Here is a 15,394-nt window from a genome sequence, read left to right as displayed (position 1 = left end):
TCGCCTAATACCCGAGATTGTGAGTTCGAACCTCAGCTTAGTAAAAAATAAAATAAAATCACAAGATAGAATTTGCAGAATTATGGCCATGCAAATTCTACCTTAAGGCAGAATTTTGCAAAGTCTTAAGGCAGAAATTTGTGAATTTTGGGCGTGTGTAAATTCTATCTTTAAGGGCCAAATTTTTTCTTAATTCTGTAAAATTCAGCCCGAAGGCCAAAAGTTAAAAGACCGCCATTTTGATGGACTGAAGATCACTCCCAGCGAAGGCTAATCCTGCAAATTAACCAAGCCTAAAATCCAGCATTTGTGGCCCAAAGTAGGTCCAAACATAACAATTCTCTTTTGGGTCGGACCCCGGCATGACCCGGAATGATCCACTTCCCTCCACTCTCTTTCCAGCAAACAATCTCCAATGGCGGCAAACAAACAAATCCCAAATCTATAAATTCACAACAAATGAAAAATTAGTTTCAGAAATCTAAAACACAGTGATAACAACAATAATATGGCCGATGAAGCAGAGATATACGATGGAGTTAGGGCACAATTCCCATTATCATTCGGTAAACAAGCTAAATCCCAAACAAATCTCGAACAAGTCCACAACGCTACTCGCCGGACCACAACCACCGCCACCGACGTTAAACTCGAGGCATCACCTTTTCCTTCTCTGTCTTCCTCTTCCAAATCATGGCTTAATTCACTCAAAAACCCTAAACCTAATCACGAACATAAATCTAGTTCGAAAATTATCGGGCCGACCCGTCCAGCTGGCTTCGGCCCGAGAAATGACAACGAAGAGCAGGACCAGGACGACAAGGGCGGATCTAGCTCTTCAGGTACGGGTTCCCGGCAACCCAATAACTTTTCCTCTGTCCCAATTTGTGTGACACCATTTCTTTTATAGTCTGTTTCAAAAGACATGTCACCCTTCTATAATTAGAAACAATTTAGTAGGCGGTTGGCCAGAGGCGGATTCAGGATTTAAACTTGTTCAACCTTTTAAGATTCTTAGTTGAACTCATTGTATTTTAAAAGTTATGGGTTCATATCTACTATTTATTATAATTTTAATAATTTTTTACATACGCCCCTGCGGTTGGCCATAGAAACCAAAAAAAAAAAATTCACTTTTTTTTGGAATTTTGGAGTTGGAGTTGTGTTTTGCCATAGTTTTTGCAAATAGTATTTTTTTTTTTGAAATGTACTTATTGTATTTGGTATTTTCATGGCCAAACACTAAATTTTGAAAAAAGTGAAAAAAATTTCCAGAAAAAAGTGAATAATTCTTATGGCCAAACGGGTCCTTAACTTTAAAATTTCCTTTTTACCCTTGATGAAATGATTTATAGTCACATAAATGTGTATGGTTTGTTTTAGACCACACATTTCAAAAGTCAATCTTTCTTTCTTAAATTTTGTGCCAAGTCAAACAGTGCCACATAAATTAGGACGGAGGGAGTAAAAGATTCTACTTCCCCTCCCAATTTAAGTGTGTTAATTTCCCTTTTGGTCTGTGTGTCCCAAAAAGAGTGTTTATTTCTATATTTAGTAAGTTGATCATTCAAACGCCATACACGGCAAGTTCAAAAAATAGGTTTCCGGGAACTCAATAGCTTTTGCCATACCCTGTATATGTATTTGAGTAATGGGAAAATTATGCTCTATGTTTACTGGGAGAAAATATTTACGTTACGTAGCCCATATTCTGAGTTTGTTATCCGGTTTAGCCTATATTTTGTATAATATGCATAAACTGAAAATATGGCTATGTGGCGTAATATTTTATGTAGCTTCACTGTATATGTATCCCAGTAGGTTTTGCTCATACAATATATATGCATTAAAAATTGGGAAAATTATCTGTGTTTACTGGGAGAAAATATTCACGCCACGTAGGCCGTATTTTGAGTTTGTTACCCGGTTTAGCCCATATTTGTATATAAACACCTTTTAAACCGGGTTGATGCATTATGTATATTGCTTTCCCCCAGGTATAATGTTTTATAATACTCCCTTCGGTTCAAAATAAGTGTCCACTTAACCTTTTTATTTTAGTTCAAAATAAGTGACTACTTACATTACCAAGAAGGAATTAATTATTTTTTTCCTAATTTACCTTGTTTAGATAAGTGACTTTTTTTTTTAATCAAGAAACACATCAATTAGGTAGTATTTAATTAAGGGTAGTTTAGTCCAAATATTTTTTTTCTAGGAGTTAGTATTTTCTTAAGGTGTGTGCAAAAGACAAAGTGGACACTTGTTTTGCACCGGAGGGAGTATTGTATATTGGGCTATGTGGCATAATTTTTGATGTTGGGCTGTATGTTTTTGAAAATTTCCCTACCCTATTAACTTTTGCTCTGTATATGTATTAAAATTTCTATTTGATTGTGAACCCAGTTATCATTGTATATTAATTTGAGATTACTGTAGGAAACCATAAACTTCAAATTCCGCCTCTGGATGAGGAGGATGGTGCTATGATTGGGCCACCTCGGCCCGCCGTTGAAGCAAAGACGGAGGAGGATGAGTATGGTGAAATGATTGGGCCTCCACGACCGCCGTTAGAAGAAGAGGATGGGCTGATGATTGGGCCACCACCGCCACCATCAGGTTCAATGGGGTCAGATTCGGAGGATGATATGGAAGAAGAAGAAGAAGAAGAAGAAGAAGAAGAAGAAGATGAACAAAATAAGTATCGGATACCTTTGAGTAATGAAATTGTACTGAAAGGACATACAAAGGTGCCATTTGTTGTTTTTTTGTGCTTTACTTAATGTACATGGATAGTTTCTTTTAACTATTACATTTTCAGCTCTTTCAACTTCGCCTGTGTGAGCTTAGCTTAGTCAGTCCTAACTCTTAAGTACTGGATAATCTATGGACAGCTTACAAATAGTGATAATATGATGAAGCCTCTAAACATTTAGGGGTCGTTTGGTTACTGCTTAGAGTTATGCTTATATAGGGTTTTAATTATTCATGCATTACTATTCATTATTAGTTATTCCATCTTCTAACCTGCATGAAACAATACATAAGTTGACTCATAACTTATACATGTTCTAGTTATGCGGGATAAACTGGTAACCAGACACCATTCTTGGTGTGCTGAATTTTATACATAGAAACTAAAATGCTACCAAACATGATACTAGTTATGCTGGTTTTAATACATGAGCTAAACAGCTACCAAACGTTCCCTTAATTCATCTGGACGTGGATATAGAGAATTCGTAGGTTGAGTCCAACTACTTTGGGGTTGAGATATAGTTGATTGGTTGTTCCATTTGAACAAGACACTATAGTTAATTGGTTGGTAACTTTTGTTTTGGACTCTTGATTTCTTCCTAAAAGATTGAAGTTCAGCTCTCCCCTTGATTGTATTCAGTGTTCCACCTAATCTTACTTGAATGCATACAACAACAACAACAACAGCAACAACAACATACCCAGTTGAATCCCACAGTGTGGGGTGTGGGGTCTGGGGAGGGTTAAGTGTACGCAGACCTTACCCCCACCTTGGAAGGTAGGGAGGCTGTTTCCGAAAGACCCTCGGCTCAAAAGAAAGCAAGGGAAAAAAGTCAGATACCAACAAGCAAATCAAAGCAATGCGAAAATGAGAAATAACAAGAGCAAAGAAGTCATGATAAAACAGCATGGAAAGACAAGACCCAACACATAAAAGCAGGAATCAAAGGGCAATAAAAAGTAGAGCAAAACTACGCCTACTAGTGCGACAGAAAAGCGAGACTACCTACTAGCCTTCTATCCTAATCTGAGCCCTCCACAACCTCCTATCTAAGGGTGTGTCTGCGTGGAGTCTTTTCTCAGCTTAAATTGTCCTTTTTATCTTCCTACAGGGTCTTTCTAAAGAGATCCTTTCTGATGCTTTTGGCAGGTTGTTTCTGCTCTTGCTGTGGATCATTCAGGATCAAGGGTTCTCTCTGGTAGCTATGACTATACTGTTCGGATGTATGACTTTCAAGGAATGAATGCTCGGTTACAGTCGTTTAGACAGCTGGAACCATCTGAAGGGCATCAAGTTCGTAGTTTGAGTTGGAGCCCGACAGCAGACCGTTTCTTATGCGTTACTGGGTCAGCCCAAGCAAAGGTACTTGTCTAATGGTGGTTCTGTACTCTCATTAATAATAGAGGATATGCCTGTGTGTGGTTTAACGTGATTTATCTTTTTTCGTATTTCAGATCTATGATCGTGATGGACTAACACTTGGGGAATTTGTTAGAGGAGACATGTATATACGTGATCTTAAGAATACGAAAGGTCATATATCTGGATTGACATGTGGAGAGTGGCACCCCAAAACAAAGGAGACAATTTTAACATCCTCAGAGGATGGTTCGTTGCGCCTGTGGGATGTTAATGACTTTAAGAGTCAAAAGCAGGTTTGTGTTCTGCAGTAAATAGACAATATTGCATAGCATGGTGGACAACTGGGTATCTTTCTGGTACAGCATGCGCTATTGAGTGACTGAAGGAAAGACCATTTTTTGTCTTTTCCAGATAATGTGACCTATAGTGGAATCCTCATCTCTACTGTAATACCGAGTAGAAGATAAAGGCAACGTATTCAGATTGGAGGCATTTTGTCATTTTCTTTATTTAGGGTCATTCAGATATAATTATATTTAGTTTTTCTTTATGGAGGAGGAATCTCCTTTTTACATATATGCTGAAAAAAGAGGCACTGGGATCGGAGAGGTTTGATGAATTGTTGAGCAGGATGATAACTTGTTAATCTCTTAATAAAGCTGCTAAATATGGGGATGGGCTATGGCCTACAGCAAAGAAACCATGGTTACCTACAGCAAAGCAACTATGGTTAAATCAAACACTAGGGTAAATACCTTACCGCCTCTAGAACGTAACACCATTTTTCCGTTCGTTTTAACCTCTTTTGGGGTCATTTTACCTCCTGACTCCATTTTCCCCTTTGGGGCCTGGAACACTTCATTGACCAAAACAACATCGATGTACTTGTTGCTGTTATTGTAATTGCTTTCTTGAAGCTAACAGTTTCCGGCCTGAACCTAAGTCTGATTTGGACTAGCTTCACTGTGTAGGTTATTAAACCAAAACTTGCTCGGCCTGGGAGAGTTCCTGTAACGACATGTGCTTGGGACCGGGAAGGAAAAAGCATTGCAGGTGGTGTAGGAGATGGTTCTATACAGGTATTTCCCCTACAAACAGAATATAAGAATGGTCCTATTTGAATTTTCTTTGTTTGTCTCAGCTCATCCTGCTCATATGAACTTCTATTCTTAAAGATATGGAATCTTAAGCCTGGATGGGGAAGCAGACCAGATATATATGTAGCAAATGCCCACTCAGATGATATTACCGGAGTCAAATTTTCAAGTGATGGCCGGATACTATTGTCAAGAAGTTTTGATGGTTCCTTAAAGGTATTAGTAACGTCGAAAGTGAGCCTGCTTTGTAGTTTAACACTTGCATTCATTCTCTCTGATGTATAATAATCTTAACTTGGCTTCACAGGTTTGGGACTTGCGCCAGATGAAAGAACCCTTGAAAGTGTTCGATGATCTCCCAAATAATTATGCTCAAACTAACATAGCATTTAGTCCTGATGAGCAACTGTTCATAACCGGGACATCTGTTGAAAAAGATGGGACTACTGGAGGAATGCTATGCTTCTTTGATCGAGGAAAGCTAGAGCTAGTGTCAAGAGTTGGAATATCTCCTACTTACAGTGTTGTGCAGTGTGGCTGGCACCCTAGGCTGAATCAGGTATTTTTTGATGACTCCTAATCTAGCAAATATTCCATCATGTCACTTGATTACTACACATGTTTTAACCGCCTTGCATATCATGAAGTGGGAAATATATTTTTTTATAACAATACTGGAATGTGTTTTCTTGAACCTGTTTCCCACAAAAATCTTCATCCTTGGAATGAAAGAATAGGTATGTGTAGTTTTACAAGGTTGTTTCCCTGTGCACTAACTGCCCCTACTCTCTGTTTTTACTTCCCACCTTAGCATGCACGAAGGTTGAGATTTTGGTCTAAAATTTTCCCTTTATCTTAGATCTTTGCGACAGTTGGGGATAAACGTGAAGGTGGAACACACATTTTATATGATCCAACACTGAGTGAAAGAGGAGCGCTAGTTTGTGTTGCTCGTGCACCCAGGAAAAAGTCGGTGGATGATTTCCAGGCAGAGCCAGTTATTCATAATCCACATGCATTACCCTTATTTAGAGATCAACCTAGCCGCAAGCGTCAGCGAGAGAAAGTATTGAACGATCCACTGAAGTCTCATAAACCTGAGCAGCCAATATCAGGACCAGGTTTTGGTGGTAAAATTGGTTCAACCAAGGGAAGCTTGTTGACACAATACCTTCTTAAGGTAATATCCTTATTAGCAATGTCTTATATCAGTTATATTTTTTTGAATGGAGAAAAAAGAACCAGCATCTGTGGTTGTGGTAAATCTGGTCTTTTCTTTGTTCTTTGCTTTATTTTCTTTTCTTATCTACTCTAGACGTTTGGTTTCTAGAAGAGATAAAGTGGAGTAACATAGATTTGACAGCATGCCTCCATTTTTGTTGAAAGTCAATGCTAGCTCGCGTATGTTGAGTCCTAAGTTATCCATCTGTCAGTAACTGTATCCCCTCATCGCAGATATATAATCAACCCGCTACCTTCAACTCAATATTATGGAGAGAATGTTCGTTTGATTCTTATTGTTTCTTATTTGGATTTTAAGTACGATCACGTTAGTAGCTTACTTCAGCCTCATTTTGCCAGTGTGTTTTGTTACAACGCAACAACCGCGACTTTTATCCCCAGGAAAAGAAAATAAGATAACAAGTCAAAAAGAGAGAGAACCCCAAGAACGTGAAAAATGCAACTGCTGTATCAAGGAAATAATAGCCAACTGCACCTGGTGGCGTGTAGGAAATTATCTCTGTGTATGCTATTTACATTCATGTGTATTTTGAGAGCTGGTTTCTGCACGTTTAGACCATGATTTGTGTTTTAAGTTTGTGCTTCAATAAAATTCCGTTTTTACCTGAACAAGTGGGGATGGATGCTCTTTGAGAATTTTATCTTTCGTCCGTTTCGCAATTGAGAAGGAAAAAGTTTCCTCTCGGGGCGTTCCTTTGAATTGCTGTAGAATCAATAGATCTTTGTATTTCTCCCCTCTTCCCAAACAAAACAAAACTACAGTCTACTTTATTTCAGTTGTTACTCTTCACTCCCTTTTATCTTCTCTTCTGTACATATTAATGCTGGCTAAATTGACCTAACTTTTTGCATGATTTTGCAGCAAGGTGGCTTGATAAAGGAGACCTGGATGGAGGAAGATCCTAGAGAAGCAATCTTGAAGCATGCTGATGCTGCTGCAAAAGATCCAAAATTTATTGCCCCAGCATATGCTGATACACAGCCTGAGACACTCTTTGCGGAGCCGGATGCTGAAGAAGAAGATAAGTAATCTTCATGCTTCCAAATGGTTCTCTGGAGCTGCTGTTGCAATTTGTGTAATAGTAATTTTTCTTGCTGTAAAATGTATGGAGAGTAATTCTCGTCTGTAATTTGTCGTTTACCTGCTCTCATTCCATAAAATGATAATGAATCAGACTACAATCAAACGTTTCTATAATGGCAGCGTTTGTCCGAGAATTTCATGACTGCTATAGTGAGGTGCCGTTATGTATGTATACTGACATTTCATATTCAGATCTCATTTAGTTGTTATAAACAAAAATACGCAAAAAACTATTTTTCTATATCTTTTATCTTATAAATGAAAAGAAATGCTTGTTAATTTTAAAATCTTAAGCGATTTTTCATATTTCATTAATTAAAAATTAAAAGACTAATAAATTACTCATAAATTCATAACTAGTCATACCATGCCGATAAAAGATTATAATCTAAGGAACACATGCATTTGAAATTAATTAAAAGTTTGATGTAAGAATTCTACAATTGTAGGTTGTTTCGTAATTTTAGGTCTCTGTGTGATAATATAATGCTTGAACTGATTTAGATTTTTGTTCAAACTTTCAGTAAAAGGAAATTCAATAGCTTTCCATTGAAGGTTGTCTAAAAACTTTTTTTATTATTAAACAATAATAGTACTAAAATATATCCAAATAGATTTTTCTGAAAGCAGAAACAAAAATATACATATAGTGTTAACTTTTGTCTAAGAGCTTAACCATTGACTCTTCTATCTCATCCCAAGTATCCGTAGGTTGATGTTCTTCATCAACACTTCCATTGTCGCTTTTTGCATCTGTATCTCTTGTTCTTTCACTCCAATGACTCGTGCAATAATCTCTTCATCACTGTAAGTTTCAAGGATTGGAAGTGTTGCGTCAAACTCCATATAAGTGGTAGCATCCTTTGCTTGATTGATTTTATGAGATGTGATTTGGGCTATAATTTTTTTCTTTTAGATATTCATACTTGGAATTTACTACATTAATGATTATTAGCATAATATTTTAATATCTTGTATACATAATACATTCTTATAAAATATTATGACACAGTATTTGAGTATGACCGTTACAGAGAGGAGGTAATTTTACAAAGAGTGTACCTATAATGAATGCCACTGTTGTTATAGGTAGAATGCTGTTATAGAAAAGTAAAATATAACATGAAAAATCGGTTTCGAAGAAAATCAGGTCGTTTTACTGAAATGTTTTTATAACGAATGACAATTACACAGAGGTTTGACTGTACCAGAAGTTGTAAGTTACTTTCTTCAAGACAGTATCAGATTTACCAGAATCAAATCCAAAATTGAAATCCCGATTGTAATGGTGAACAGTACCTTAGTTAATAAAGCTATAAGAATTTCTGAGATTTCCATTTGATAGTTCAGGATTTAGACGTAATGAGTTAAAAAAGTGTTGGCTCTAAAGAGTATCGAATTCTATGTATATATTCTTCTATACACATATATAATATAATATAATATACTGGAACTGAAAGTTAGTAGGTTCTACCGAACTCATCTGACCTATACTACAAATAGGGGCGGACCCACCCTATTAGGAGGGGGGTTACGTGTCCCCCTAACCTCGGAAATATTCTGTACATATAGGGTGTATATAACTTAAAGAATGTAAATGTATTTAAAAGGACCCTTGAGAGATATCTATTGCTTTGGTGCATTTGGTTGTTGTGCCCCTTAGGTCCTTATATGACACATAGGTTCAAGTCTCGCTTGTAGTACCTTTATTTCTATTTTTTGTTGAGTTTGTGTTGTTTTCGTTCTAAATCTATTTTTGTGTCTTCCAGTTTTGAAGTTTATACTTTATATTACTACTTTACTAATAACTTAGCATAATTAATAAGTTTTCAAAGAGTTGCACGCTAAACTTTGATATAATAAGCAGGGGCGAAATTATGAATTAAAAATGGGTCACGTGAACACATGGTCACCCGACTAAATTCGGTATATTATGTATATAATTCCTAAAATATATCTAATATTAACTGAAGGAATACATGGTCAAACTAGACTAGGTGGAACACTAGTTAAGTGTTGGGTTTAATCCCTTAAGATTGTGGGATCGAACCCACTAAATGCACTTCCATTTATTTTTTTAATTTTATTTATAATGGTGAATCCATCCTCTTAAAATTCTGGATCCGCCTTTGACTACAAACGCCAGGGAGCCTAAGGGAGGATGTTTGTGTTTGTTTTACACTTTGGCCAGAGATGGGAAAGCCGCATAGTTTCGTTGAGTTTTTCCACTAAGAGGATGTTTTTATATGAAAAAGGAAAATAAAATACATAAAATTATATGGAAAGAAGTATATATATTTATCTTGAACTCAGACCTTTTATTATTATGAGTGTAATGATACTTCACTTTTTCGCTTAAAACTTTGACTTGATGTTTGATCTTCGTCAGCATCAACTATTCTTTTTGTTTTTGAGATACTAGTTAAAAACACACTCAATCTATCATTTTTTTTTAGTTTCATACCTAAACTATCAGAAGGTTGAGAAAATTATCTAAATTATCACTATCTAATTTGTAAAACACACCTCAAATTATTCTTGAATAACATGTGATCTACACTCCATTTTATATAAAAATGTTGCCAAGTGTTGTCCACGTGGATAAATAATGTCACAATGGCGTCTACATGGAAATTAAAAAAAAAAAACTATTTGTTTTAAAAACAAACTGAAAAATAATAATTTTTGTAAAAAAATATCAAAAAATTTAGAAAATCAGAAAAAAATGATTTAAAAAATGGAAAAGTTGATTTTTTTTTTTAAAAATGTGAAAACTAAATAATTAGTTTTCTTTTAAAAAAATAATAATAACAACTTTTCCATTTAAAAAAAAAATAACTTTTCATATATTTTTTAAAAATCCAGATTTTTTTGTTTTTGAAAATGCTGATTTTTTTTTAAAAAATAATGCAGTTTCTTTAAAAAAAATGTACAGGTTTTTTTTTTATATAAAAAAAAATTATTTTCCAATTTCTATGTAGTTGCCACCATAGCATTACTTATGCCATGTGGATAATTTTTTTGAGAAAATTTCAGCTTTACTTGCCTTTTGGAGAGTGAGTTCACACATTTAGTTCAGGTGTGTTTTGCAAACTAGATAGTAATAGTTTAGGTAGTTTTCTCAACCTTATGATAGTTTAGGTATGAAACTAAAAAAAAAAAGTGATAGTTAGGGTGTGTTTTTGACCCTTATCTCTTTGTTTTTTGATTTTCCTGTTTAGTATTTATTGTAGAGCGGATTAATTTGTTGCATAAAATCTACTTCGAAATGAAATGTTCCTTATTAGATGTTAGAGACGGATTCAAGATTTAAAGTGTATGAATTTTCACAACAACTTTAATTTAATATACAATAATAATTGAGTTTACAATCAGATATTTATAGATATTTTATAGATTTTTAATGCATGATACGAAGCTATTTTTTTTTTTTGTCGATGACATCGCAGATCCATCCTATTATAAGCCGACTTTATTTTTAAGATTCAAATCCGAAACCTCTATTTAACTATGAGAATGTAACTATCTACCTATCACAACTTTTGGATGGTAGCATAAACTTATCTGTTCCTTGAATACTACAATATAATGTTCAGGTCGACCTCTTCAAACTACCACAGTCCACATTCATGCAAACGAGGAATTATAGGACACTTGTCAGACTTTAGTTGCACATTTATTTGCACGTGACGTCTTTTTCTTTCCTTATCTACTATGAGAAGATATTTTTCGATTGGACCATCTGATACTTGACTGGTCCGAGTAATCTAAATTTCACTAAGTAACCTTATTAAGAGGTAAAAAGAAATCTTTCTATTTCGAAACTTAGATCTAAGATCTTTAATTAAAAATAAAGGAATTTCAATCATCTCACAACATTATTGGTGTTGTTACCGACGAAGAAATTGCACAGTTTGCCTTCAAACGGGCTGTTCTCAAGGGTTTAACTTCAATTGGTTGGTCTTTTATTTTTGCCTTTCAAAATTGAACTTATGTCAACCCTTCAAAGTTGTTCAGAACGCAAGTATGACTTGTGTGATATTATGATGTGAAAATATAAATTTATACCCTCCGAGAAGTTATTTGTCTGCAAAAGTGCAAATGACCCGTTGCCGACAGAAGATGATCCAATGTATTAGACAGTTAATGTTCAAGTCAAGTAGTCTGAATCCTAGTGCGAAGATAACTCCTAATCCTATAGCAATTGGTTAACTGTTTGTAGTCTTTATGTTGTATGTAAGAGTCCTAGACTTGGTAGTCTCTATTGTGTATATATTCCCTCACGTATCAATGTAACAGTGTGTAAGAAATAATAACTTGTGTGATATTATGGTGTGAAAATATAAATTTATACCCCTCGAGAAATTGTTTGTCTTGAGGAATAAAAATTAAAGACCAACACAAAATAGGTGCAAAAGTGCAAATGACCCGTTGCCGACAGAAGATGATCAAATGGCCGTTGTAATTGCAATAACAACAACGCCTCAACCCAAAGCAAGTTAGGTAAATAATATGAATTTCCACCGACCATGTCGCTCCAATATTATGTGTTGTGACATACTAATTTTACGTTGCATGTTAATTTGTTGGTATCCTTATTATTTGGACATGAGATAAGCAATGCGAGCAAGCAAGATTAGCGGACGTTAAGCTTTCAAAGGATTAGGCATCAATTTAGGGTTACCACATCATTAATTAAGAATGAAATGATTTCAACCATCTCACCACATTATTAGTAGTGTTAGTGAGAGAAGACAATCCAATGATAATTGTAATTGCAACAATAATAATGCTTCAATTCCAAGCAAGTTAGAGTTGATTGCATAAATGTTTATTGATCGAATGGCTCCAAGATTTGCATTGCGTGGATTTAATATATACAAATTAATTTTACTATATCTATCAATGTACTGCTACCTGTCTAATTAGATAAATTAACAATGTGAGCAAGCAAATTAATGATCATAAGAGTTGCGAAAAATGATAAAACTAAAAAATGTATAAGAGAATGTTGATCCGAACGCCACAATTATTAAAAAATGAAAAAGAAAAATAAAAGCTTGAAAAGGATGAGAATATGAATAAATGAATATACAATAGCAACACAAAAAATAGAAAAAAGTGGGGAGGATAACGTGTCAAGACAGCAATACCTAATTATCTTAATACTGTCTTCCCACTTTTCTCTGTCGGGCAAAGATAAATTTGGTCAACACTTTGACTGGAGATTCCTATCCACAATTTTATCAATTAATTTTTATTCCTTATTTATTAGGATTTGCCAAAATTGCAATATTGCAATCTGGAGTAACATTGGGGAAGGTCGTCTATTAAATAAAAATAATTTTATAAATTTAACTTACATATACTGACCATGTAAATAATATTTACATTATTCAACAACAATCGGATTATCCTATTTTTCAGATTGTTATATTATATTTGCCGTTATGAAAATTTATTTATTATTGTACGTCAATTTAACTTGATGGGATAATTATATATACTTTGTCAATTCACTAAATTTAATTTATTGATATTAAAATGATAAGAAGAACAATGAAGCAATTGTTTGTCTCTAAAACAAACATGTTTTATAAGGTCCTTTTGATAATTCAGATTAAGTTCTTTCTTAAAGGTTCATGCACTAGCAACTAGATAAGAATGGAAAACATTAAAAAAGAAATGGTTATAATAATTATGCTCTAACCACATAATAAAACATTTTAAAAGACAAAAGCATATATAGTCTGAGTATCATATTTTATAAAGGATTTAAATTATATACCCCAGCATTATAAATGATTTTTAAACTATGAGTATAATAAAACTTGTGATAGCACGCGGGTTAAGTATCATGTTTATCAAATTATCAAGTAATATTTGTTTTAAACGTTTACTTATAAGTACCTTGTATATGATTTAATTATGTAAATATATTTTTATACTGTGTTAAATCTTTTATAAAAAAGGTAAATAAAATAAAATGAAACGTGATTGAATATCTTAAAGAACTTCTACAAGTTGTACTGCAACAACTAACTAATCTAACATTTAAAAAATGTACAATAATACTTCCTCACTTTTCTTACCAATCATAATAATAATAATAAGATAATAATAAATAATTACCAATTATTTTATGAACACGACATAATAAGATGTGATAGGTCAAAGGATATGTTGAAAAAGTATACATACAAACAAACCTATTTGTCTAGAAAAAGAAACAAAACCCCCTCTTTTGCTTATCTTCTTCTCCATTTTGCAATTATTCTTTATATCATATGTCCTCTTTTTTTTTCTTTTTTTTTTTCTTTTTTCTTTCTCTCTAATGTTTTCTCCATTCCTCGTAGAAGAAAAGATTCTTCTGTCCCCTAATAAATAACCTTACTATATAAAAAAGAAGAAAACAAAGGGTGGATGCATACATAAATATCTCTTTTTCTCTCTTTAATTTTCTTTCTTGATGGCTGCTTCTTCTTCATCATCATCGAATCTAAGGATAGTTGTTCAAAAGAACCCCTCAGAATCTCAACTCAATGAATTGGGCATCAAATCTTGGCCTAAGTAAGTACAACACAAACTTATGACTTTCTTGCTATTACTTTTTTTCTTTCTTTATTATATATTTGTCTTCTCCACATGTGTGAGCTTGCTCAAATTAGCTTTGATGAAAGAAGTATGGTTAATTGTGATAGGTTAACAACTAACATAAAATTAGTTAATTTATGATGAATCTTCATAGTACATAACATGTTGGTGTATTATAATATGTGTTCTCCACCTAAGTAAACTTGCTCAAATTGTCGGCTCCTAGTTAGCTCAGATGAAAGAGGAGTTTTGTGAAAAACTGATTGCCAGCGTAAAATTAGTCAATTTATGATGAATCTTCACAGTACAATATATTTTTATATTATATATTTGGGTTTTCTGCTTGTGTCAGCTTGCTCAAATTGTCATCTTCTAGGTAGTTTAGATGAAAGAGTCGGGTTATGATAGACTGATAGCCATAAAAAATAGCAGTTTACGACGAATCTTCATAATACATAATTATAATATTTGTATGTGTTCTTCGACTATGTAAACTTGCTCAAATTGTCGGCTCCTGACTAGCTCAGATGAAGAACGATTGTAATAGGCTAACAACCGACATAAAATTTGTTAATTTATGATGAATCTTCACGATACATAATATGTTGTTAAATTATATGTGTGTGTGTTATTAATGCCTAGATATTTTTTTTCTTTTTTTGGTGTAAAATTTTCAGATGGGGTTGTTCTCCAGGAAAATACCAATTAAAATTTGATGCACAAGAGACATGTTATTTGCTTAGAGGGAAAGTGAAAGTTTCAACAAAGAACTCAAATGAAACAGTGGAATTTGGAGCTGGAGATCTTGTGATTATTCCCAAAGGATTGAGTTGCACTTGGGATGTATCAGTTGCTGTTGATAAACACTATAAGTTTGATTCATCTTCTCCTTAATTCTTCTTAATCCTAATTAAACTTAGTTAACTATATCATTAATTGTTTTCTTCATTAATTACTTAATCAACTGCAGTTTATGATGAACATCTCATGATTGTAACATTTTCCTTTAGTCTCCATGATATAGATATATATCCTTCATATGTTCGTATAATTCTTTTTGCATCAAGTGTTGATTAGTAGAGGTGGATCCGGCATTTAAACTTGATAGATTTAGTATTTAAGGTTTTTAGAATTGAACATGGTGTACTTTTGAAATTATGAATTTTAGAATTTGATATTTGTTGAACTTTTAGTGATTCATTTACATATATAGATGTTTCGTGCTAAAAATATTGAGTTCAGTTGAATGCATCTAAT

At 33.9% G+C, this 15,394-nt stretch overlaps 2 protein-coding genes across 2 annotated transcripts; both read left to right on the top strand.

The window, feature by feature from the left end:
- The first annotated feature begins 350 nt into the window (after nt 1-350).
- On the top strand, nt 351-7,715 carry LOC132605711 (uncharacterized). The gene is made up of 9 exons (XM_060318897.1): nt 351-842; nt 2,440-2,750; nt 3,908-4,120; nt 4,213-4,413; nt 5,092-5,199; nt 5,296-5,433; nt 5,525-5,776; nt 6,077-6,397; nt 7,322-7,715. Exons 1-9 carry the CDS (start codon nt 509-511, stop codon nt 7,487-7,489), a joined length of 2,046 nt encoding a protein of 681 aa, XP_060174880.1. The 5' UTR covers nt 351-508; the 3' UTR covers nt 7,490-7,715.
- A 6,078-nt stretch (nt 7,716-13,793) lies between these two features.
- On the top strand, nt 13,794-15,188 carry LOC132605710 (uncharacterized). The gene is made up of 2 exons (XM_060318896.1): nt 13,794-14,113; nt 14,815-15,188. The coding sequence occupies exons 1-2, from the start codon at nt 14,013-14,015 to the stop codon at nt 15,029-15,031; spliced, it is 318 nt and encodes a 105-aa protein (XP_060174879.1). The 5' UTR covers nt 13,794-14,012; the 3' UTR covers nt 15,032-15,188.
- The last annotated feature ends 206 nt before the right edge of the window (nt 15,189-15,394 follow it).

Source organism: Lycium barbarum, chromosome 8 (genome assembly GCF_019175385.1).
Source record: "Lycium barbarum isolate Lr01 chromosome 8, ASM1917538v2, whole genome shotgun sequence".
Taxonomy (NCBI): Eukaryota; Viridiplantae; Streptophyta; class Magnoliopsida; order Solanales; family Solanaceae; genus Lycium; species Lycium barbarum.
The sequence above is the reverse complement of the archived record's forward strand: the minus strand, read 5'-3'. Positions and strand labels throughout refer to the sequence as shown.